Consider the following 23,085-nt stretch of genomic DNA (forward strand, 5'->3'; position numbering starts at 1 on the left):
CCTGTGCTGTAGCACCATCTACATTTACATACATTAATTCATAACTTTACATCCCACTTGAATGGTTATAAGGTTGTCGAACTGGAAGAGTAAGGCCTCCACCAACCAGGCAAGAGCAGTGACAAATTCTTCTGTATTTTTGAGAGCAGGTCTGTCCAGAAACAAGAAGACCTAGTTAAACTTTTGTGATAAAAAAAGCAATAAAAGCTATTATTGAGTGAAAGTTTGAATTGGTAAATCTGTAACCTGAGCTTCCTGTCTGGTATTCTGGATGGCTTGTCTCTTCTCCTCAGCCAGCACCAGGTGTTTCAGTTCTGTCTCACAGGCCGGATGACAGAAGGCCACAAAACAGCACAAACCCTAGTTACTACTTGTGGCGAGTGGGGCGGGGCCGAGAGCCGTGGGAACGAGGCGAGGCCGGTGGAGTGATTGGAAATGAGCGACACCTGCTCGACCCACCGGTCTCGAGTCCCACGGAGCGATGACAGTGAAGGACGAGAGAGGACCAGGCCTGGATTTTAGTTTATGTTTAGGTTTTGTTTGTGCACGGCAGTCGTCCGTGAGGGGCTGTCGCGCTGTTTTTGTTTATTTTATTATTAAAGTCATTTTGATTGTCCACCGGTTCCCGCCTCCTCCTTCCCGTAATTAGGAAGTTTAATGCGCTACTCTACTCTTTATGAATAGCAATATTTAGCATATATCTAGAGTAGATAACATTACTCTTGCATTGTGACAGTTTAATGGCATCTTCCTCAGAGTGACTACATGGGAGGAACTTGAAAGTATAGGATAATTTCCTCTGCTCTCACCATTGTTCTGCATTTGTTTACATACCCTCTTTTGTTCACTCTCGTGTTGGTAAAAGTTTGTCTTTGGCCTGAGGAAATTCTTACTGTTACTTCCTTTAAAAAAAATAAATCATTAATGTGTGATCACAGTGATCGATTTATGAGCTGAAAATCTCAACCTGCTCCAGACACCTGTTTCTCTTTCTTCCATGTCGTGTATTATGGCCCACTCTTCAGAATCAGTGCGCTTGTCCATTTTTTCCAGATGTGAGTGAAAGACTTCAGTTTCTTGGGGTGTAACAATCTTGTGAAAAAGACAACAATGATTACTACCATATTCAAATTTTGTGTATCAAATTCACTGCAAAACACAACACTGATAATTATTTATTCAGGAAATATCAGTGACATACTTGAAAGATCTCGAGTATCTCAAGAAACTGTCTTCTGTCTGAAGTCTCTTTGTAAAGTCTGGATGATACTGATGCACTGATTTGAAGCAAAATACAAAGTTTATTTATCCTGTGAATAGAAATGGGCAAAATAAGTAGACTGTAATTACCACTAAACATAGTTTATTTGCATTTATTAACTTTTCAGAATTAGTGGCAAAGGTAAAACCAGATTGAACAATTTAGTTCTATCTTGTGAAAAAGAATAACACTTAATTGAATTGAATGTGCACTTGTATTATACTTCAATCCTTAAGGTACATAAATATATATATATTTTTAAACCTTTTCTAATAATATAAATTAAATAATGGAAATGTACCTAAAATATCCTACTTATGTCAAAAAAGATTAAATGTCTGAAAACATTACATTAAGTCATTTATTATTTAAAAATGTATTATTCCTGTAATAAATACTCTTTTTATAAATTTGCTAAAGCAAGGGCTGTTACACTGCTGCAAATAAGTGGTTTTGGGGTGTGACGAGGGGACAAACCTGCTCTGACAGTGTGAATGTCCATCTCTATTCTTGCAGAGGTTGGTGGAGCTGCAGGTGAAGTTCCAGCTCAGCTTTCAGTTTCTCCTTTTTGGCTTCCACAACAGTCATAGTGGAGTTATATGAATCCTCTCTTCCAGATGGCTAAAAAAATGTTTCTCTTACACTAAGCAATGGAGCAACACGACAGAGGTTTTTTAATATTAATTTACATTGTTATGTTCTGTAAGGTCCGTGCACTCGGTCCAAGGAAGGTATCCGGTGCTGGCTGAAGGTCTCCTGCGTGTTCGGTCTTTTCAGTGCGTAGAGTTATTCAGTTTAGTTAAACTCAAATATGACTCCATTTTATTATTTAATCTGACTCCATTTTATTATGACCTCGAATTTAGGTTGGAATGCAAATTGGTTGTACGTCTGTTTCCAAATAGTATTCTTCTGACATTTGAATATTCTAGTTAAACTCTTTATTTTATATGTAGCTTACTCATTCATTTGGGTGCTCATGTCCCTAACAAGGATACAACATAATCTACACAATAATTACAGACTAAAACAAAATAAAATCAATGTAATTTTGCTGCAGTCTTTTAAATTCAAAACCAAGATAAAACATGCCCCAAATGGAGGCATGGACAAACTATTGGAATTTGCATTAACCCAGTGGAGGGAGGATGGGTGAGGAAGGGGATGAGAAAGAACTGATAACATATGTGAGAGGTGTTTCCTGCACCTCCTCTCTGTGGGGTGTCTCAAAGATGTTTGTGTATGTTTGTTTTGTCGTAAACCGAAAGAACTGCAAGCAGAAGTAAATGAATAACTCATAGAAAAGAGAAGATGGAGTTTTTTATTGCACAGTTTTCATTTCCAATTCAAATTCCTTCACTTATGCTGTTTTCTTGTACTATGAATAAATAGTGGAAGAACAGAAGGCAGACATCACCATGAATAACCAAAGCATTATTCCATCCTATCATTTCTGCTGTTCACATACTGTTTCAGAAATTCAACAATGAGAGCCTTTGGGTACAAAACCAGCTTGGTTTTCTTAAGGTCTGTCTCCAGTTCCTCTTCATGGGTAGTGTGAAACCCTTAGCAGTTGTACACATGGCCTTTTACAGTAGTGAGAGTCTCTCTGGTTTGAGAAACTGAAAATTCGAATGCCTTAAAATCTTGATCATCCTACGAATAAAGAGGAAATTCAATATTTAAGCAGACACAGAATAAAAGGGGCAAGTGTATGTGTCATTACCACTGCACTGGATGAGCTGAATGTTAAGCTTCCTTGATTGTTGAAAACATTTGACAGCTTATATCCATGTTCAGCACACATACCAAGGTGTGAAATGTTACAAAATATAGCCAAAAAAGGTTTAGTATTAAAGCATTATTTATGAGAAATGTCTTTCAAAGGTATTGCATAAAACAATTAACACAATTGTGCCTGGTTCTCTTGGTCATGGACTTGACTGAGGGACTCCAGTGAATTTTATAGCTGCTGTTTTCTGTTCAACAAGCCTGCGTAGTGGATCTCCCACTGAGCTGCCCCACACATAATCTTGAATAAGATGGATGGGTTTCTCACTCTGTGTTTTCTGATCTGACTTCAAAATGCTCAGAGTATCTTGAATGTTTTTAGGACTCTGAATGTGAGGCCTGTTCATAATGTCACTGCAGGAAGAAAATAAGTATGTGTATTTTAGGTAAGTCCCCTGTATAATATTATGCTGGCCCTGCCAGAACCTTCAAAACTTTCATTACCATGCAGCTACAGTCATCTGACAAATCATGCACTTTGTTGGTAAACAACATGGCATTACTTTTATGGCAAGGGAATTTTCACAGTTTAAAAAAAAAAAAAAAAAAAAAAAAAAAAAAAAAAAAAATATATATATATATATATATATATATATATATATATATATATATATATATATATATATATATATACACACACACACACACACACACACTTGAACTGGGTAACTGCATTGTTAAGTTTTATTATTGTCCAATTTTGGAGCTCTTCCTCCCATCTCAGCTTTTGGAAATCTGCAAATGTTTCTCCATCAAATTTAAACACAGTTTGGCCAAAGCATTTCTTTGTCTTTTTGAGTTTCTTTATTGTTTCTTTGACTGAAAATTAACAAATGCTGTTTGAACAAATGTTTGTGTTTTTACATACATTACCATTCAAAATTTTGGGGACAGTAAGATTCTTTTTAATTATTAGGTTTTTATTAATAATATTTTCAAGTAGCAAGGACACAGTGACAGTAAAGACATTCATTAATGTAACAAAATATTTTAAATGATAATCTAAATGCTGTTCTTTTGAACTTTCTATTCATCTAACAATCTTGAAAAAAAATGTTTTCCACAAAAATATTACGCAGCTAAATTGATTGCAAAAATGTATATTAAGATATGCTTGTCTGTTGTTGAACTAGGATATGCATAACAAAGATTTATGTGACACTGAAGACACTGAAGAAGTGCTTTGTCATCACAGAAACAAATTACACTTGTTTTATGTTTTATTGTATTTTTGATCAAATATATTCAGCCACTTTTATTTTACAATTCAATTTCAACAACAAAAAAATAAAATAAAATAAAATTTGAATATCCCATTCACAAAGGTTCATATAGTATAATTCATGCCCCCATTAGAAAGGGATCAATGTCAGACTTATACAGTAAGTTCAGTGAATATGTTTTGGGTGTGTTTATTTTTAAACATCAGTTTCTGTAACAAAAAAAGAGAACAAGATTTACATGAAAAGTTGTATGTATATTAATAGATAACAGGAAATGTGGCAGATCAGACTCATGATAACATAAGTGATTGACTGGACATACTTTGACAGTGAACACGATTACATTGATATAATGTTAATCAGGTTTTATGGGTCACTGGATGCAAAACATGTTGGATTGTCATTAAATTGTATTTTAATATAGTGTCAAAGAAGGCCACATTTCATCTCCTTGTGCAAAGCTGTATGTCACATCCCGTCTGTATCACTCCCAGAAGTGTTGTCCAGGATGCACTGCGCACTCTCTTTGTCTGTGATTTTTTTGGTTCTTAAAGCACGTTTCCTGTTCAAGACCACATTAGGAGTTTGCTTAGAAACCAATCAGTCGGTTTAATTAAAATCTGAAATATAGTAGTAGCTCTGCTTCAATGGTTAAATTGTAGTTATGAAAGAATACAATAAAACCAACCTCCTATAATAAAAGTTGCATTTTCCTTTAAGTCTGCAGTTAGCTGATTTCTCCTCCTCAGAGAACATCCTCTCGGAATACTGCAAATATGAAATATGCATAAAAAATGAAGCGACTATAACTGCATGCATAAACATCCACACCAAAGATACCAACATTGTACTCGCCAGATGTTTGGCTCTGAGACTCTTCGCTCATATCTTTGTGAGAAAACAGGAACAAGGTTTAAAAAACAAGAACAGTCTGTTTTACGAGCATGAGATCTGGTGGAGAAAAACATTGAGTGTTACCCTTTTCACACATTTCCCTGGACTCCTCCTCGCTAGTCTGACTTTTCATCTGTGGACAAAATGTAAGCAACCCTGTTAATGACTAAAAAGAATACAAACCAAATGCTGTGGAGGACAATGTCACTTTAAAATGAAAAAGACATTACAGAAATATCTTATTTCTTAATAGTGTTTGCATTTAAATGATTAATAGAGCATCTATTAAAATTACCTCAAATGAACTCAGCAAGGAGCATTCTTCTGAGTTCTGAGGAATAAAACAAATCATAATAAACATACTATTTTATATATATATATATATATATATATATATATATATATATATATATATATATATATATATATATATATATATATATATATATATATGATACATTATGTATCTAAAGATAACGTGCTTACATCAGATTGACATAACAGGAAGCCTAACCCTTTGAACTGACTAATGATTCATCACTAATGTTTCATTCACACGTCACGCTCACTCTGTGTAGCAGAAGTTTCAAGTGTACATACCACTTGAATTGGGGTTTTCTGTTTGCGAAGCTTTGAATGGAGAGCAAGAACTTCTCCTTGAGTTCGAAACAACTGGACTTGAAGTTCATCATAACGCTCGCCCATCTCCCGGATCTGTTTGCGGTACTGGTCTTTGTCTTGGAGATTTTTGGAGTTCTCCAAATGATACTCCTCTCTTGTACAAATAGCCTATCAATAGGGCAGTGCCATACAACTGCTGTGGTTAATGTGATGCATACAACAAATACATTGAATATATTTGAGTAGAGATTGGCCTTTCTTCATCTAATATAGACATGTCCAATCTTTTTACTATTAAGTGTAAAAATCAAGCTAGATTTAGGGCCATGGACCAAAAGTAAATGTTGCATTATATTCAACTATGAAAATGTGATACCTTGTCTCTTTCTTTGATGACCTCTTCCAGCTGCTTCAGAATGTCTTCCATTCGGTCACGGTACATTTTGGAGTCCTTTTTTAGCATTGCGCACTTCAGTTCCAACTCATCCTTCTCCTCTCGATACTTAAATATAAAACCAAAATTATATATATAATAATAATAATAAAAATTAATAATTTGTTACATTTAGCCCTTTTCTGGGTTCTCAAAGAACTTTAAATGGAAGGGGGGAATCTCCTCAGCCACCACCAATATGCAGCATCCACCTGGATGATGTTATGGCAGCAATATTGCGCTGGTGTAGAGGAGACGGAGTGAAGTAGTCAATCAGTATATGGGGGATGATTAGGAGGCCAATTAGAGAATTTAGCTAAGATTCCAGGGTTTCACCCCTACCCTTTTTCAAAGGACATCATGGGATTTTTAATGGCCTACCAAGGACTGAAATGCTCCAGGAAAACTCTTTTGCTGAGCAAATCAAAATGACCACAGCTCATCACAGCTGAAAGTCAAATAGCTTTGTTTGTTTTTCTCGCAGTATGATATGCATAATAAAAAACAAAGTAAAATTAACTTTGCATCCAGTTTACATGTATAATTAAACACATGCAGGTTACCTTATCACGCAACTTTTCTGTGCCATGTAGGTCTCTCCTTAGATTGTAGAGATCATTCACCAGTTCTTGGTGTTGTGCCTGAATTTGTTGCTTGAATTCCTCTAATGACTGTGAATCAAGCTTTTCGTGCTCCAGAGTTTGGACCTGTGTCAATGAATTGTGAGTATTAGGCATTCTTGTTCATATTTTGATTAGTGTAGTCTAAGTGAGACTGATTTACCTTGCAAGCACTCTCGAGCTCTTGTATACGAGCTGTAAGGATGTCCTTTTCTCTCTGCATCTGCCAGATCAGCTCTGGACTTGGCCTCTGCTCCATGGCATTTTTCAAGGTTATTGTCTTTTTCCGTTGGATCTTTGAGTCACTTTCTGCATTCATTAAGCTGTGTTTCAATTTCTCAATCTTATAGAAAGGAACAAAAATATGGGGAAAAGAAAATACACAAAGAGAAAAGATCAAATTTAAAGAGAAAAACGTTTAATATTAACAATATTTGACGTGTGGCATTCATAGACATGTAACGGGCATGACGTATTTCTGTAGGCCAAAACTCAGAAAGAATTAGCAATTATAGGACTTACGGTTCTTACATCAATAGTTTTTTTCGGGCATTTGGCTAACTGCCTAAAATAAAGCATGCAAGCATAAGCCCAATTTATTTTATGAAAATATTTTATAAAGCATTTACTTTTCTTGAAAAAGGGTTTTGGTTAAGATGTGGCTAATTGGGACTGCAGAGGTTGTCAGGGAAATTAAAAGTCTTCACGGCAAACAGAAAAACTCATCTAGCGTTACTCGCTGTCTTCTTTTATCAAATTCTTTACAGCCTCATTATGTTCAGAATTACGTTCATGCAAACTATTCTTACTCAGACTTTCAGAGAAAATGTTTTTAAATAAACACTAAAAGAGCTGCCGGAACTGATGGTCTCGAGACTCTCGTTTACGTAATGCGACTGTGTTGTATTGTTTAAAGCCTACGTTTTGCTAGCTTCCATTTAAACTTCAAAATTCATAAAAATGTAGTTCATTTCTGAAGAGTATGATAAAACACATAAGAATCATACACTTTTGTTTGTTGCAGGTCACAAAGCTTATTTTCAGCAACAATTCAAAAGTAAATAAATAATCTTATATAGATCTCGTTGAGGGCACCAGGGAGATGTAACTTCTAGGTTGGTCTATACGAGAAAAAAAAAACAATCACTGCAGTACTCCATTACAATTATTACCATAACTGCAAACAAATAAATGCATTTAATTTCTTATTTCTATCTTTGGACGTAGTTGTGAACTATGACCAGGACATGTTTTCCTGGTGGACTGACTGATCACCTCGAGCTGGAGGTCTCTGTTACACATGAGCGCGCAGTTCTTCTCCTCGCTTAATCGGGTCAAGTCGTGCATCAATCGGTAATTCTCGTCTCTCAGTTTGCGCGCTTCCTCGCACGTGCGCTCGCGCTCCTCTCGGATGCGCTGCACGCGGTCCTGCTGTTTGTGCAGCTCGCTCTCACACAGCTGCAGCTGGCGGATGGCGTCCAGCTGCTCCGCCGCCTGCGCAGACACTTCGAGTCGCTTCCTCCGTTCGTCCTGTGCGAGCTTCTGTAGGCGAGCGACCTCGCTCATGAGGAACTGAGTGAGGCCACACTCACCGGCAGTGTCTGGGTGAACAGACAGAGACTTCTAGAAACCAGTTTGCATACAGACCCATGGCACAATACTGTCAATAGGCTCAGCATTTCTAGCTATGCTTCTGGACTCTCATAAAAAGCAAAAATTGTTTCTCTAACACAATATAATAACTTATTATTATACTATCATTTTAAATATTAGCTTAATATTAGTACAGTTTATTAATATATCCTCTCTAAGGACCCTTTTTAGTAGCCTACCCTTACGGCCACCTGGTCAAAAATCCTGTGGCCATATTTAACGTCTGTTCTCCTTTAGCCTATGATGATAGCAGTTTTTAGAGCAATTATGATTTTTATTCACTTAAAAGTTGTGACTAAGGTATTTTATGCTTAACATTTATTTTATATTTTTTTAAGGTATACAAATCAACTGCTGTTGGCCTACAGCTTACCAATAAGTACGGAGAAGACCCTAGCAGGCTCTTTGCCGGTGATTTTGCGGTATACATCTGGGTAGTCTAGCTCCAAACTCTCTAGAAAGGCCTCATATCCTTTGATGCCAGTTCTTTGTAATATGTCCAGCAGCACCCCTATAAGTGGATAAAAAGTCATTTCTGAACCACATCTAGATACCACTTCATATAAACATACTTAGAAAATAAGATAGAACGCTTCACATTATACAGTAACTATTTCTTTCAACAATATTTGCTGCATAATTAATGTTTTAAAACAGTTAAACTTTAGGTGGTCTAGAAAGACACTTACCAACTTTTCGGCGTCTGATAACCAGACTGGGGTCGTTATAGATCTGTTCTTCATCCTCGCTGCTCAGCACTTTACACTGTCTCAGATAAGGTGTTATCCTTGAGGGCTCAATGGTCTTGATAAGCAGCATTCTGTAGTCTTCCAGCCGTGCCCAGCACTCATCATCCTCCTCCATCTCAAAACCCCCTGGACCGTCGGACATGACTGACACTAGCTCTATGTTGGCTTGAAAATAGTTGTTTGATGGCAGGTTTTAAGCCTAAGCGTGCGTTACACATTCAGCTGGTCTGTAAACTGAAAAAGGAAATGAAGTTCACGGAGTTCCCTTTTTCCAGGTGTCATTGCAGTTTTTTTATTTTTTTATTTCCCTCTATTTCACAACAAAAATTTTGAGATGCAATGCACTTTCGGCGGTATTTGGTCGCAGAATGAGTACATACAATTTTTTTCTTTTCTTTTTTTTTTACATTTTCTGAAGAAAATGTATAGTCAACCATCATATACAATAGACCTTGTATATTCTGTGCTTACTGCTTATTGCACTTCTGGTTAGATGCTAACTGCATTTAATTGCCTTGTACCTTACATGTTCAAAGACAATAAAGTTGAATCTAATCTAATTATTAATAGGGTGTCTCTGTGATCACAACTTGGCATTCCTTGTTAGGCTTCCAGCTTCATGTAAAATACAACAGCTACTAATAAGATACTAATCTTCTAATCTCACGTGAAATTAGTTTAGTTTAAAAACCCAGGAAATTCCTTACTTTTACCAAGTGGTATTGAATATATAAAATAATTTATAAATGTATGATTTTTTTATTTTTATTTCACAAACTTTTTGATTCAGGTGTGGGTTGCACATCATGATTATGTAACATAAAAGCATACAAAATGTAAATGCTTATAATATAAAAACACAAAGAACCCAAAAAATGACAACATTTCACAATTCAACAGAACAATTTATTCAAAAAGCAGTAACATTAACAAAATTAAAGTACATAATAATTCAGTGCAAAAGTCTTTATTTTTTATTTTTCAAGAAACTTGTTAGGACACACTAAATGTTCTTAAAGCATATGGATCGAGTAAAATAAATGAGTGCAATTAATATCAGATTGGTCCCTTGAACTCTAATATTGAATTTTTTGTAGTGGTACACTTGTCTACATTCATCTTGAACTATACAAAATCTGAAGCTGCTGGCATTCATTCAGCTGATGAATCTTATGTAACTCAACAGCGACTCGTTTGCCTTTTTGTCCCGATTCCTGAAAAATGTTTTGCTGCTGCTTCATTTTCATTTCAACTTACTGTAGCTGGTGGCTGAATCCTTTTCTCTCTCTTTTGTAAATACAAGACCTCAGCATCATCACTATTGTCATCTGTAGGCGACTGACATTTCTCAGAAGGGTTTATAGAGGCCAAAAGGGCTGGTAGGGTGAAGCATGACAAGAAACGAGCCTTCAAAAGCTGGTATGCTGGATTTGAGGCAAACCTTTCAGCAATCATTTTGCAGATGGCAGCGACTTGGTCTTCTTCCTCTCTGTGATTTTGATATTCATCTGGCAGGATATTCACTGCAGCTGCAAGCAGAGATTGTTTAACTTTGAGCAAAGAAGTCAGTGTTTTGATGCTGGCGGCAGACGGTGGAAGGTAAGGCAAAGACAGCTCCAGATGAGGTAGAGTAATTCCACCTTTTCCATTCATCCAGTCATCTACTTCAGATGACTGCTCAGGGAATATCAAGTGAGGATTAAAGCTAACAACATCAGAGGGAATATCAGGAAAAGGGAGCAATGGTTCACTTGATGTTATGATTTGAGGTACTTCTAATGGAGCCGCAATCTGAGGTGATGAAGCCACAATCCAAGGTAATGGATCAACAAACTGAGTTGATGGAGCAACAATGTGAGCTGGTGGAGCCCCTATCTGAGGTGATGGAGCCATAATCTGAGCTAATGGAGCCACAATATGAGGATATTGAGCTATAAACTGAGGTGAAGGAGCAATTGGTTGGAGCAGTCTTCTAGAAGTAGAAAGGGGGCTCAATATTGTGTGGGGTGAACATTTCTGTTGGATGAAGGTTGGCAGCTGAATAGTTCTTACAGGAACGTAGCCATTTTCATTAACACCAGGAGACTTTGCCACTGCAGAATTATTTGTTGGCTTGGATGGGACTGGTGGATTAGCCGGAGGTGCCACAGTCAAGGGAACTGGAAGAATGCTGAAAACAGCAGGAGATACTCTGGAACCAGTTGGTGTAGAGGTCTGATATTGCTTTACAATGGATTCATCAGAAGAGGAGTCTGAGGAGTTCTTCATAGCTTCAATGTGTGCACTTTTCTGGTCCTCTTTAGGTGTTGGAGATAACATCTGAACACTATGTAGCACACTTTTGCTCTGTACTAAGGTCGAAGTAGGTGAAAGAGGCACCTGGATGCCTTTGGGGCTAATGTTCACAGAGGAGGAAGTCTTCAGGGTATCTCTGGAGGCATTAGAGACTGGAGAATATATAAGGGCAGGATTGTCAGAGGAAGCAGCAACAACAAAGGTAGATGATGATGGGTATAGACTGGTTGAGATGCATGGACGAATACGGTTATTCACGGGGGAAATGTTTGGCACAGTTAGTGTCTGGTTGCTTGGGATATTAGCAGAAAGCGGACCGGTTACTTGTACCAAATTGGTGGGGGCAAGAATCCAGTTTACTGGCTGCGTCTGCAATGTGATGGTCTGAAAAACAACATTCGGTTTGCTTTGGTTTCGTTTCAGCGACTCTTCCTTTAGGGCTTGGACTTTCTCAGTAGGTTTGTGGATTTGTTTTGTAGATTCAATGCGGTTTGAGGCCTCTACACTTGGTGATTTGGGGGTTGAGGCCATAACTGGTTGGGCAGGTGTTGTCTGCTGTATTAGTGGTAGAGGAATCTGTGATACAGCTTGTGGTGGTGACTGTGGTAGTACTGTCCTCTGTTTGTATGGCTGTGTAATGACAAGAGTTCTGGGATGAATCAAAGCAGGGGTTGTCATCTGCCTGACTGGCTGCTGGGGAGGGTTAAAAACCACCGGCTGCAGGGGAGGTGGACGTTGAGGAGGTTCTGCAGGTTTCTCGTACTCTGCTTTCTGGTTTGCCTCTTTAATAATTGCTGACACTTTTTGAGGAAGAGCCAAATAACCATAGAAAGGAAACATTCACATTAAGCATATTATGGCAGAAAGAATCAGATAAGTGCATTATTTGTTGCATTTCAAGAATTTAAAATGGATAAATATAAACTGACATACCTGTTCTCGGTTTTGATTGAGCGATTGGCTTCTGAAAAAAGACAAGACAACACTAATCTTAGGAGTATTACTTTCTTTTAAGAAATACTGCATACTCATATGCACATCTGCAACAAATTATGATGACTAGGCTAAATAACTTATGATGCTGGATTGAAAAATACCTTAATGTTGAACTTTTGCTGAATTTCAAAGACATTCCTGCAACCCTTGATATCTATTTGAAAAGCCTGTGTTAAGAAAACACAACCACGTGAAACATCTTTATTTATTTTATTTAATCGTAAGGGTTCACAAAGTTAGTAGGCTTACTTTGAGGAAAAATGACAACACTGATGTTTTTGGAAGAGTGATGTCTGCTGCTTTCATTCCAACAATATCACCTGTAAAAAGATAATTGATTAATTATTGAAAAAAAAATAATGCCTTGAATTTTTTACTTGAATTATATCTGCACACTAGAGTCCTATAAACTGAACCTATTGCTTAAAGTCAGTGTGAATTGTAGTTGCAACTAATTTTACGTCCATGGGGTTTCTACTGGTTTTATAAATTGTTTTAATATGTAAAACAATATTTTCTAGATAAAATGTCTTTTACATTTAATCATTTAGCAAACGCTTTTAGACAAGAAAAGGTAATTGCTAGTGTTAGTTGGTCCAGTGCTGGTTAAAAAGATGAGTCTTAAGATGTTTTTTTTTAAATGAGTAAAGTCTCAGATATTCAAATTGAGATTGGGAGGTTGCAAACTTGCAGAACACAAGTTTCTGGAGGGCGCATCTCCATTATTTTGTAATTCATTTTACATAAAATATAGAACAATAATTGCTTAAGGCTTGAATATGTCTCCTCCCAAACACTAGAACTAGAATGGAAATAGCTTTGTTAACTTTTTGTTCCAGTGCAAATGTCTGGAATCATGTCTTTAATCATGATACATCTACTTACTTGTTACCAGTAAAATGTATTTAGATTTTAAACATGAACAAATATACTTTATTAAAATGGAAATCTTCATATATACTGTTGACAGATATTTGTTCTTGTTTTAAGCATAAACTTAATTTTGTAAATGTATCTTCAGTTAAAGCTGCAGTAGGGAACATTTGTAAAAATATATTTTTTACATATTTGTTAAACCTGTCATTATGTCCTGACAGTAGAATATGAGACAGATAATCTGTGAAAAAAATCAAGCTCCTCTGGCTCCTCCCAGTGGTCCTATTGCCATTTACAGTGGCATGTAATTAACTGTCTGATGTGTGAGGTTGCTAAAACATTGCTTCAGTACCACAAGAACCCACAAATGTTAAGGGGTTTTGTCTGAAGTGAAACAAGGGTCTATACCTTGGCAAAATGTATTTTCATTCACTGGAGCAGGCAGGATCACATTACCAATCCATGGGGTGATGGCTTTAAGGAGGTCATTAGTAAGACTAGCCATGTTCCGAGCTGGCCTTTTTTTCTTTATATTCATTGGACTTGTCGTTTTCTCCTTTAGGTCATTTTGAAAGGAAAAATGCATACAATCAATGTAAAGTAAGTGTATTATTATATAGCAAGCATGATATTATAAAGACAATACTGCCTTAATAGTCTATAGAGAATATAGTTTTAAATCTTATAAGCTCTTAGAAAGTGGCAACTATTTTCTAACATACTTAATAATAATGGTCTTATGTTATGTACTATAAATGTTACATCGAGTATCATCTGTGTTAACCGTACCTTCTTACTAACAGAGGCTCCCTTGCACTGTAGGAAGAGTTTAATGTCACTCAGGGACACCTTGAGCATGGCATTCTCATCGTCAGTCTGCATGCATGAAATTAAATTCATTTTTACACAGAAGCATTGCAGAACATATATATAAAATAAAAAAAATAACTAAAAATGGGTCTGACCTAAAAAGAGAAAGAAAACATCTTACCTGACTCTGCAGGACAGTAGGTTTTAAACCTACGTAAGTTCTTTCCAGGTTTCCACAGTGGTTCAGGACAGTATTGCGCACGAAACTGAGCATGACTTTTGGACATTTGCTCTTCTCTGATCGAATGCGGTCGAAGACAGATTTTGTAGAGGATTCATCTAGCTCATCCTCGATGGTTGGAGGACAGACCCACACAGTCCTGACAGTTCCTAGAGAATGAACTGCTGTGTTTGCATTGACAGGTATCCATTCCTTCATATCTGGCTGTACGTAGTCCTTTCGTGGTATTTCCTGTTTTTGAGGTATTTCCAGATGTTTGGGAACATCTGATTCAACATCACTGTCCATATTATTTATTATCTGGTTTTCGTCCTCGGAGCTGGTGATAATCTCTTGTTTAATGTTTCTTTTCAATACTTTTTGTCTTTTACTTTTTTGTGGCACTGTTGTCCTTTTTCTTTTTATGCCTTTACTCCGATGCTCTTTACTCTCACTCTGAAGGAAAACAACAACCACAGAATGTTTATGTTTATTTTTGACATTTAATCTTTTTGAAGGATGCAAGATTTACTGAAGAATGAACTTACAGCTTGTGTTAGTAATTTCCACTTGCTTAGGCACTGACAGTCAATCCGGGTTGGGATCTCAGAGGCAATCTTACTCCACTTGCCTGGAAATTAATGAGCAGATGTGCCCAAACATTTTAATACGAAGGGCCAAAAATCTAACTTGACTGAGGACCAATGGCCAAAAAAAGTAAAATGTAAAATAATTTAAATAATGCATCAAAAATGTAAATTATGTTATTATACTATACTATATTATAGTATATTATACTTACCATGAAACTATGAGCTCTGAGTAAAAGTAAAATGAAAATAAAATCTGTTGGTTTAAGAATTTTTGTACGTCATTTCAAGAAGTTGAACAGTGAAACTATTCCTTTTGTTAGATTTTCTCCATATATATATATATATATATATATATATATATATATATATATATATATATATATATATATATATATATAACAAAAATTATTTCAATGTTTCATGATGAACTATCTCCTCTCTAAAGTAACATCATGAGTTGGCCTTGACATAATGGTCATTAGTTATTTAAATACACTACCACTTAAAAGAGTGTTATTTAGAATTATTCATGTTTTTAAAGTCTCTTATGCTCACCCAGGCTGTATATACAGTATTTGATAAAATACAGTAAAACAGTTTTATAAAATATTTTTATTTGATTGTTCTGAAACTGTGATGATAAATTATGATTATCACAACTGAACGCTTGAATAGCTTTATATCATAGTTTGAAGCAACTATGTGCTATATTAATTTATATGTAAATAAGCATTTTGAAAACACTCTTCCTGAAAAAAAAGTATTGCTTTTCTATGGCATTAAGACTCAAATGTCAGCTATACATGGTTTTGTTTTCTTCTTTAAATTAAAAAAGAAAATATGCATGTTATTATAATTTTATTCTAAAACAAAAATTTAAACAATGGATAAACCCTTAGGATAACCTGTAGAAAGAAAATAAACATGGACTTTTTTTTTCTATTTTTTACATAATTGTGGTATCTGTAATCATAATTATGATTGGAAATTTGATTAATTGTGCAGCCCCAAATTTAAATGCATACTAGATATTGTTTCTGCCTATTTTAAGACTTATTAATGCTAATTTGAGATTTCACTTACCAACACCATATTTCTTAACCTTTTCTTTTAGTAGTTCCACCTCGTCTTCGCTCCAAGGCCCCTTTTTCACATGTTCCTGAAGACAATCCAAATACCTAAGATGCAAAATTGTTTATATTTACGTATCTAGCACTAGTCGATCCAGCCAGATTGATTTGGGTGTTCAAATTATTTCAGGGATGTTATTATGAAAGATTAGTTGCAGAGCATACAGGTGCTTTTTAATAAATTAGAATGTCGAGGAAAAGTTATTTCAGTAATTCAGCTCAAATTGTGAAACTCATGTATTACATAAATTCAATTCACACAGACTGAAGTAGATCAAGTCTTTTTTTCTTTTAATTGTGATGATTTGGCTCACATTTCACAAAAGCTACCAATTTACTATCTCAACAAATTAAAATATTAGAAGCCAATCAGCTAATCAACTCAAAAAACCTGCAAAGGTTTCCTGAGACTTCAAAATGGTCTCTGACAATCATTGACGCCCTTCACAAGGAGTGTAAGTAACAAAAATGCATTGCCAACAAGCTGGCTGTTCACTGAGTGCTGTATCCAAGCATGTTAACAGAAAGTTGAGTGGAACGAAAAAGTGTGGGATAAAAATATGCACAACCAACTGAGAGAATCGCAGCCTTATGAAGATTGTCAAGCAAAATGGGTTCAAGAATTTGAGTGTCCTTCACAAGGAATGGAACGAGGGTGGGGTCAAGGCATCAAGAGCCACCACACACAGACGTGTCAAGAGATTTGGCTATGGTTGTCGTTTTCCTCTTGTTAAGCCACTCCTGTACCACAGATAATGTCAGAAGCATCTTACCTGGGTTAAGGATAAGAAGAAATGGACTGTTGCCATTGGTCCAAAGTCCTTTTTTCAGATGAGAACAAGTTTTGTTTTTCATTTGGAAAGCAAGTCTGGACGAAGGGTGGAGAAACTCAAAGCAAAAGTTGCTTGAAGTCCAGTGTTAAGTTTCCACAGTCTGTGATGATTTGGGGTGCAATGTCATCTGCTGGTGTTGGTCCATTGTGTTTTTTGAAAGTCACTGCACCCGTTTACCAAAAAATCTTGGAGCACTTCGTGCTTCCTTCTACTGAACAGCTTTTTTCCAGCAGGATTTGGCACCTGCCCACACTGCCAAAAGCACCAAAAGTTGGTTAAATGACCATGGTGTTGATGTGCTTGACTGGCCAGCAAACTAACCAGACATAAACCCCACAGAGAATCTATGGATTATTGCCAAGAGGAAGATGAGAAACAAGAGACCAGAAAATGCAGATGAGCTGAAGGACACTATCAAAGAAACCTGAGCTTCCATACAACCGCAGCAGTGCCAAAAACTGATCACCTCCATGTCATGCCGAATTGAGGCAGTAGTTAAAGCAAAAGGAGCCCCTACCAAGTATTGAGTACATGTACAGTAAATGAACATACTTCCCAGAAGGCCAACAATTCACTAAATGTTTTTTTTTGGTCTTATGAAGTATTCTAATTTGTTGACCGTTAATTGGTGGGTTTTTGTTGAATGTGAGCCAAAATCATCACAATTAAAAGAACCAAAGACTTAAACTACTTCAGTCTGTGTGCATTGAATTTATTTAATACACAAGTTAAACTACTGAAATAAATGAACTTTTCCTCGACATTCTAATTTATTGAGAAGCACCTGTACATTTACTTTTCTTAAAATGCGTCATACTTTACCTGTCACGACAAGCACTGTCAATCCTGCCCGGCACTTCCAGTCTGACTTTCCCCCATTCTTTGATGCCATATTTTGCGACAGCATTCCGCAACAACTGATATGAAAGCAGTTCGTCAAATTAGTGAAACTGATTAGTCAAATTTGGCATGCAACAGATTTGAAAACATTGTGTCTTCACTGACAAAAAAAAGGCAATGCATTAAATCAGTTTCACATTTATTGTAAGAGATTACAATATCAATAATTAAGTCAGCTCCATACTTGGTCCTCCTCTTTGGACCAGGGGCCTTTCTTTATAGAAGGATTCAAAACGGACGTCCAGCGATATGCCAGCTGTGATCCATCACGGCCCTCCATGAAGTATGACACTGTGGAGATAATAAATAATACAAATAAATAGCCCCTATGATACATACTTATTTCCAAAGCACAACTGAAGTAAATGAAACCTGTCATAAAGGACATATTCTTGCATTTAAAGCATTTAAAAGTGCAGTCAGATGCAAGTACACATTTTGTGTGATCAATATCTTGCTGTTCCCTTGATTTTGTTTCTAACTATATTATATATCAGCTATTATATATTAATTTGGCTTATCCAAGCTGATTGCAGAGTCTGAAACATCGATTTCAGAAACAAATGTGCAACATTCAGCACAAGAGCTCAAGAAGACCCATATGTCTCACTCTGTATGTAGGGAATGTAGTTGCCAAATCTCATTTTTTCAACCAGTTTTCTGAGGATCTCATCTTCCTCTTTTGTCCACTCTCTCCTTCTGAAGGTCTTTGAAATGTAGCGCTGGTAAGTCTGGAAGCACATGAAAGCCGTTCTGTTTGTCTGGAAAAACAAAAACAAAACATTACATATATATATGTAAAAAGTATACATATACACACGAGGTGAAGGCAGTATTGTTAAACATATTAAAAACCTGTTGTTAACCATGTTAACATCAGCATCTGTTTTGAAAGTGCTTGAATTTCTCTTCCCTTACCCCAAGAGCCTCTGCGATTTTGTCCCAACGGCAGCAATTGTACTTTTCTACAATTCCTTTCAGTTTGTCAATCTCGTCCTGTTTCCACACTGACTTGTCAATGGAGGGGTGTAAATAGTTCTGCCAGAACCTTTTCAAATCCTCAGCCTGTCGCAAACCTTCAAACTATCAGACACAAACAAGTTCTCTCATGCTTTTGAAATTGAAAACTGACGTTATAAGACAAAACAAGATTTATATGGATGCATCTTAATAAAATAACGACATCACTTACGTCAATATTTGATATTTTCTCCCAGTCATGATCGTCATGGCGATTACCCAATAGCTGATCGTCTTTCAGGGCACTGATGATATTATAAAGTCTGATTACACATTTTATTGCACACCAATTACACAACCATTCAAAGGTTTGGGGGTCTGTGAGGTTTTTAATGCTTTTGAAAGAAGTCTCTTATGCTCCCCAAGGCTATTAAAACAGTAATACTGAGAAATACTATTATAATTCAACTGATTTCGATGTGAATATATTTTTAAATCTGATTTATTCCAGTGATGGCCAAGCTGAATTTTCAGCAACTATTACTCTAGTATACAGTGTCACACGATCCTTTAGAAATCCAATATGCTGATTCGATGTTCAAGAAACATTTCTGATAATTATCAATGTTGTAAACAGTTTAATATGCCTTTTTTTTAGGATCCTTTGACAAATAGGAATTTCAAAAGAACATCATTTATTTGAATTCGAAATCTTTTATTAGATTATAACTGCATATAATTATTTCAGTAAATACACAAATAACTCAATCTTAAGGTGCTTAAACTATGGTTACCTTATTTCTACAATTTCTTTCTCAATTAAATCCATTTGTTTTTTCAGTTCTTCTTTTCTCTCATCATCAGCTTGAGACATCTTGGCACTCAGATAGTCCAGCCTATGAATACAAATGAAACATCTCAAACTCAACATTTCTAAAAACAGCCATTTTCGACAAAAATACACACATAACCCATACACATAACTTATAAAATATACACGTCATGGCCAGGACGCTTTTGGAAAAGAGATTTTTAATCTCAATGAGTTTTATTCTGGTTAAATAAAGGTAATAATAATAACGCTTACATTTACTGAGAAAGCAAACTTGCATATCTAAATAACTTCTTTGTGCCCAAATAGAACAGACAGGGAAGATGTTTAGGTATGGTTTTCTGTTGTCCAGAACTCACTTGGATAATTTGGGCTGTAGCATCCGTTTCATAGTGTCTTTGGCAACTGCATTGGTCAGCAACGTTTTCTGCCAACCATCCCCTGAAAGAAATAACCAGCATTTAATTTTTATACAAAAATCACTTAGATACAAGTTATATATATATATATATATATATATATATATATATATATATATATAAATTTGTATCTTAGTGATTTTATATATATATATATATATATATATATATAATATATATATATATATATATATATATATATATATATATATATATATATATATATATATATATATATATATATTTATATATATATATATATTTATATATATAAAATCACTAAGATACAAATTTATATATATATATATATATATATATATATATATATATATATATATATATATATATATATATATATATATATAAAACCATGCTGTCACAAAACATACATCTTTTTATTTTCAGCTCCTCAATGGGTCTGGTACCATGACTCAGCTTTGCTTTGGTTTCTTCATTTGCTGGAGGGCCCTAGAAAGCAAACAAAGGGAAAAAAATGATATACAAATAAATAAACAAATCTTAACAATGATAATTCTGGGATGCAAGATCGTAACATACCAGACCGGTGAGTTTGTCTTTGAAGTAAGGCTTCATGAAGTATCCAAGAAATTGTTTCTGAGGGGGAACTCCTGGTAAGGAGCAGCTAGAAGAGCTTGAGGCAGAGATCTGGGCCTCAATCTCTTTCTTTGGAGGCACAGTTTAAAATCAAAAGTTTTAAAATACTTCTGCTGTAATTAAACTCATGCAATCATGAAGGCATGAAGACTCCGTTTCAGTGAACTACAGCCCTGATGTTTGTTGTTCACCTGCTGCTGATGATTCTCACTGAGGACTTGTTCCAGGAAAGCTAGCTTCTCTTTCAACACCTCCTGATAGACCAAATTCATTTGCAGGCAAGTCTCCACATTTTGAGGAAGATCCAAACCATCATCATCATCACTGTCTTCATAACTCTAATAAGAGCAGAACATTACTGTATTATAAGCATTTTAAAACAATAATGGGAAAATATAATTAAAGCATGTATCAAAGGAACAAAGTGGTAACTCACAGAATCATTGTCATGTTCACTCTCTGTTTTGCAAAAAATAAAATACATATAATATTAATTATTTGTATAGCTGAAACAGCAGACCCAACACCCAATAATAAATTGCAACTGACTTTTCAGATTATGCATCATATATTTAAAAGTACGTTTTTCAGGCTGTTGAAAATTGATATAGACAATAAGATATTATTTACCTTCCAATACACTAGCACCAAGTGTATTCTCTAACTCTTCAATCTCCTTCTGTATCCGCAGGCGCTCTGCCTCCAAGTCACCACGCTCCTAGAGGCAATTACAAGCAATATAACAATGAAAAAAAAAACATTGCAAGAAGATTATTACATTTTATTTCTATAGTGTGCTTCATTTCTATAGTGACCATTTGGCTTTTTAGATTCTTACCCCTCCTTCAACTTCAGGTCCACTGTTATCAGATTCACCATCTGTCACAGAAACATTATATATTACTTTAATGTAAAGCACAGAGCACAAGTCAAAAACAAGGCTCCTACACTTTTTGGCCAAAGCAATTCTGTAACTTTTCCATCACCATTCCAGTCATTTGGGAATGGTGAGTAAAGATTTCATCAATTTATTTTTAGATCACTACTGAATCATTCAGAAAATTTTGTGAACACATTTGATCTAAAATAATTATTCATTTATGATTAAGTTGATTCATGATTCACTTAATTCACTCACTGGTAAATTAGTGCAATGGGATGCCCAAAAGACAGAGGAGAGACGGGCCTCTCTCTCACAGTTAGATTATATATATATCTCTCTCTCTCACCATTACTGCTGCTGTCAGATGACAGAAGGTCTGTGATGCTGCTGTCTGCACCCAGAGTACTCTCAAGAGCCAAAATCTCCCTCTGGATTTTATCCCTTTTCTCAAGTAACTCATTCGATTCCATGTAAGACCAGGAGCGATCTGAAAACATTTGACAGGTTACAACACTGTACACTTTGCCAATGCGATCTTACTCATTTGCAGGCGTGTAAAGTGCATAAATATTATTATTAAGATATTATTATATTAATATATTTTATTAATATTATTTTTGGCATATCTCACTGGTCTTAAGAGGTTCCTTTAACTACACAACAAAGTCTGCTTTATTCTCCTGTCAATTTTAGTTTTACTTTCCATAAAACAATCAATGAAACCTCTGTCATTTGATCATGCATCATTTTGAATCTACAGCAATGTTTTCACCAAAGACAGACTACCGCTGAATTTAAAATGTTAAAAAAAGTTACATAAAAGGTGTTGGTTACATATTTAAAACACTGAGAAAATGTAAAAGGTTGGTTTACAATGTCTCTTGATTTCATTTTACATACAGTTCTTAAGTCCAATGAAATGTAATAGTTTATTATATATATATATATATATATATATATATATATATATATATATATATATATATATATGCACTTTTGACCCATTCAAATTTCCCTTGACAGCAGCAAGTTTACAAAGAGTACACTTACGGACTTTGCTAACTAGATTTACAAGTATTGCACGATAAACTAAAGTCGTTCTTTTGATGGCTGTCTGCAAACAAATATTTACATAAACCGTACTTTAACTGTCAAGAATAATTCCTCCCTGGTGAAACTACTCTACGCTCATGCAACGTCATGTGTGTACAAACCGTAGTTACACACGTGAAAGGCGCGGAAATAGAGCGTCATCTTCACTCACACTTCATAATAAAAGTCCCAGTGCTTCTCAGCTATCAAAGAATTAGGTTTTAATATGTTCATTACTACGTTAGTAAATTAACATTACATTTATACATATTACTTTAATGTTTAGCATAGTTACTGTGTATGTTAAAAAATAGATAAATAAAATAGTTTTTTCATCTATCATCAAAAAAGGTATTATGACAATAAAGGATATTTTAGCAACCATT

General features: G+C 35.5%; 2 protein-coding genes across 4 annotated transcripts; both read right to left on the reverse strand.

The window, feature by feature from the left end:
* Window positions 1-4,317: 4,317 nt before the first annotated feature.
* LOC113080339 (caspase recruitment domain-containing protein 9-like) lies at window positions 4,318-9,487 on the reverse strand. Of its 3 annotated transcripts, none has more exons than XR_003281844.1 (12): window positions 9,186-9,487; window positions 8,870-9,007; window positions 8,119-8,444; window positions 7,007-7,186; window positions 6,787-6,930; window positions 6,167-6,292; window positions 5,770-5,958; window positions 5,465-5,500; window positions 5,254-5,302; window positions 5,131-5,163; window positions 4,964-5,043; window positions 4,318-4,837 (listed from the first exon to the last, which is right to left on the reverse strand). XR_003281844.1 is itself a non-coding variant. In XM_026252508.1 (12 exons), exons 1-12 carry the CDS (start codon window positions 9,385-9,387, stop codon window positions 4,744-4,746), a joined length of 1,608 nt encoding a protein of 535 aa, XP_026108293.1. In that variant the 5' UTR covers window positions 9,388-9,487; the 3' UTR covers window positions 4,318-4,743. The 3 variants fall into 3 exon arrangements, 1 of the variants encoding a protein (XP_026108293.1); XM_026252508.1 differs by having other exon boundaries at window positions 5,120-5,163; XR_003281845.1 differs by lacking the exon at window positions 5,131-5,163.
* A 645-nt stretch (window positions 9,488-10,132) lies between these two features.
* Window positions 10,133-22,820, reverse strand: LOC113080357 (snRNA-activating protein complex subunit 4-like). The gene is made up of 24 exons (XM_026252523.1): window positions 22,658-22,820; window positions 21,954-22,094; window positions 21,563-21,603; window positions 21,355-21,442; window positions 21,161-21,183; window positions 20,916-21,062; window positions 20,668-20,793; window positions 20,499-20,577; window positions 20,050-20,131; window positions 19,653-19,754; window positions 19,091-19,163; window positions 18,817-18,981; window positions 18,509-18,659; window positions 18,083-18,189; window positions 17,821-17,915; window positions 16,119-16,213; window positions 14,991-15,073; window positions 14,404-14,898; window positions 14,202-14,288; window positions 13,821-13,968; window positions 12,786-12,856; window positions 12,638-12,703; window positions 12,474-12,504; window positions 10,133-12,340 (listed from the first exon to the last, which is right to left on the reverse strand). Exons 2-24 carry the CDS (start codon window positions 22,075-22,077, stop codon window positions 10,494-10,496), a joined length of 4,326 nt encoding a protein of 1,441 aa, XP_026108308.1. The 5' UTR covers window positions 22,078-22,094; window positions 22,658-22,820; the 3' UTR covers window positions 10,133-10,493.
* Window positions 22,821-23,085: the final 265 nt, after the last annotated feature.

Source organism: Carassius auratus, chromosome 5 (assembly GCF_003368295.1).
Source record: "Carassius auratus strain Wakin chromosome 5, ASM336829v1, whole genome shotgun sequence".
In the NCBI taxonomy this organism is placed as follows: domain Eukaryota; kingdom Metazoa; phylum Chordata; class Actinopteri; order Cypriniformes; family Cyprinidae; genus Carassius; species Carassius auratus.

Bases quoted from the DNA above. Each gene is read 5' to 3' on its own strand.
- LOC113080339 (XM_026252508.1), bottom strand. From the start codon at position 9,387: ATGTCCGACGGTCCAGGGGGTTTTGAGATGGAGGAGGATGATGAGTGC. The intron at 9,008-9,185 runs GTAAGTGTCTTT...ATCCACTTATAG, and splicing joins TATCAGACGCCGAAAAGTTG to GGGTGCTGCTGGACATATTA. The intron at 5,501-5,769 runs GTATGTACACTT...TTTATTCCTCAG, and splicing joins AGAAAACCCCAATTCAAGTG to AACTCAGAAGAATGCTCCTT.
- LOC113080357 (XM_026252523.1), bottom strand. From the start codon at position 22,077: ATGGAATCGAATGAGTTACTTGAGAAAAGGGATAAAATCCAGAGGGAG. The intron at 19,164-19,652 runs GTAACCATAGTT...TAATATCATCAG, and splicing joins AAAGAAATTGTAGAAATAAG to TGCCCTGAAAGACGATCAGC. The intron at 17,916-18,082 runs GTATGGAGCTGA...CTTTCATATCAG, and splicing joins GGTCCAAAGAGGAGGACCAA to TTGTTGCGGAATGCTGTCGC.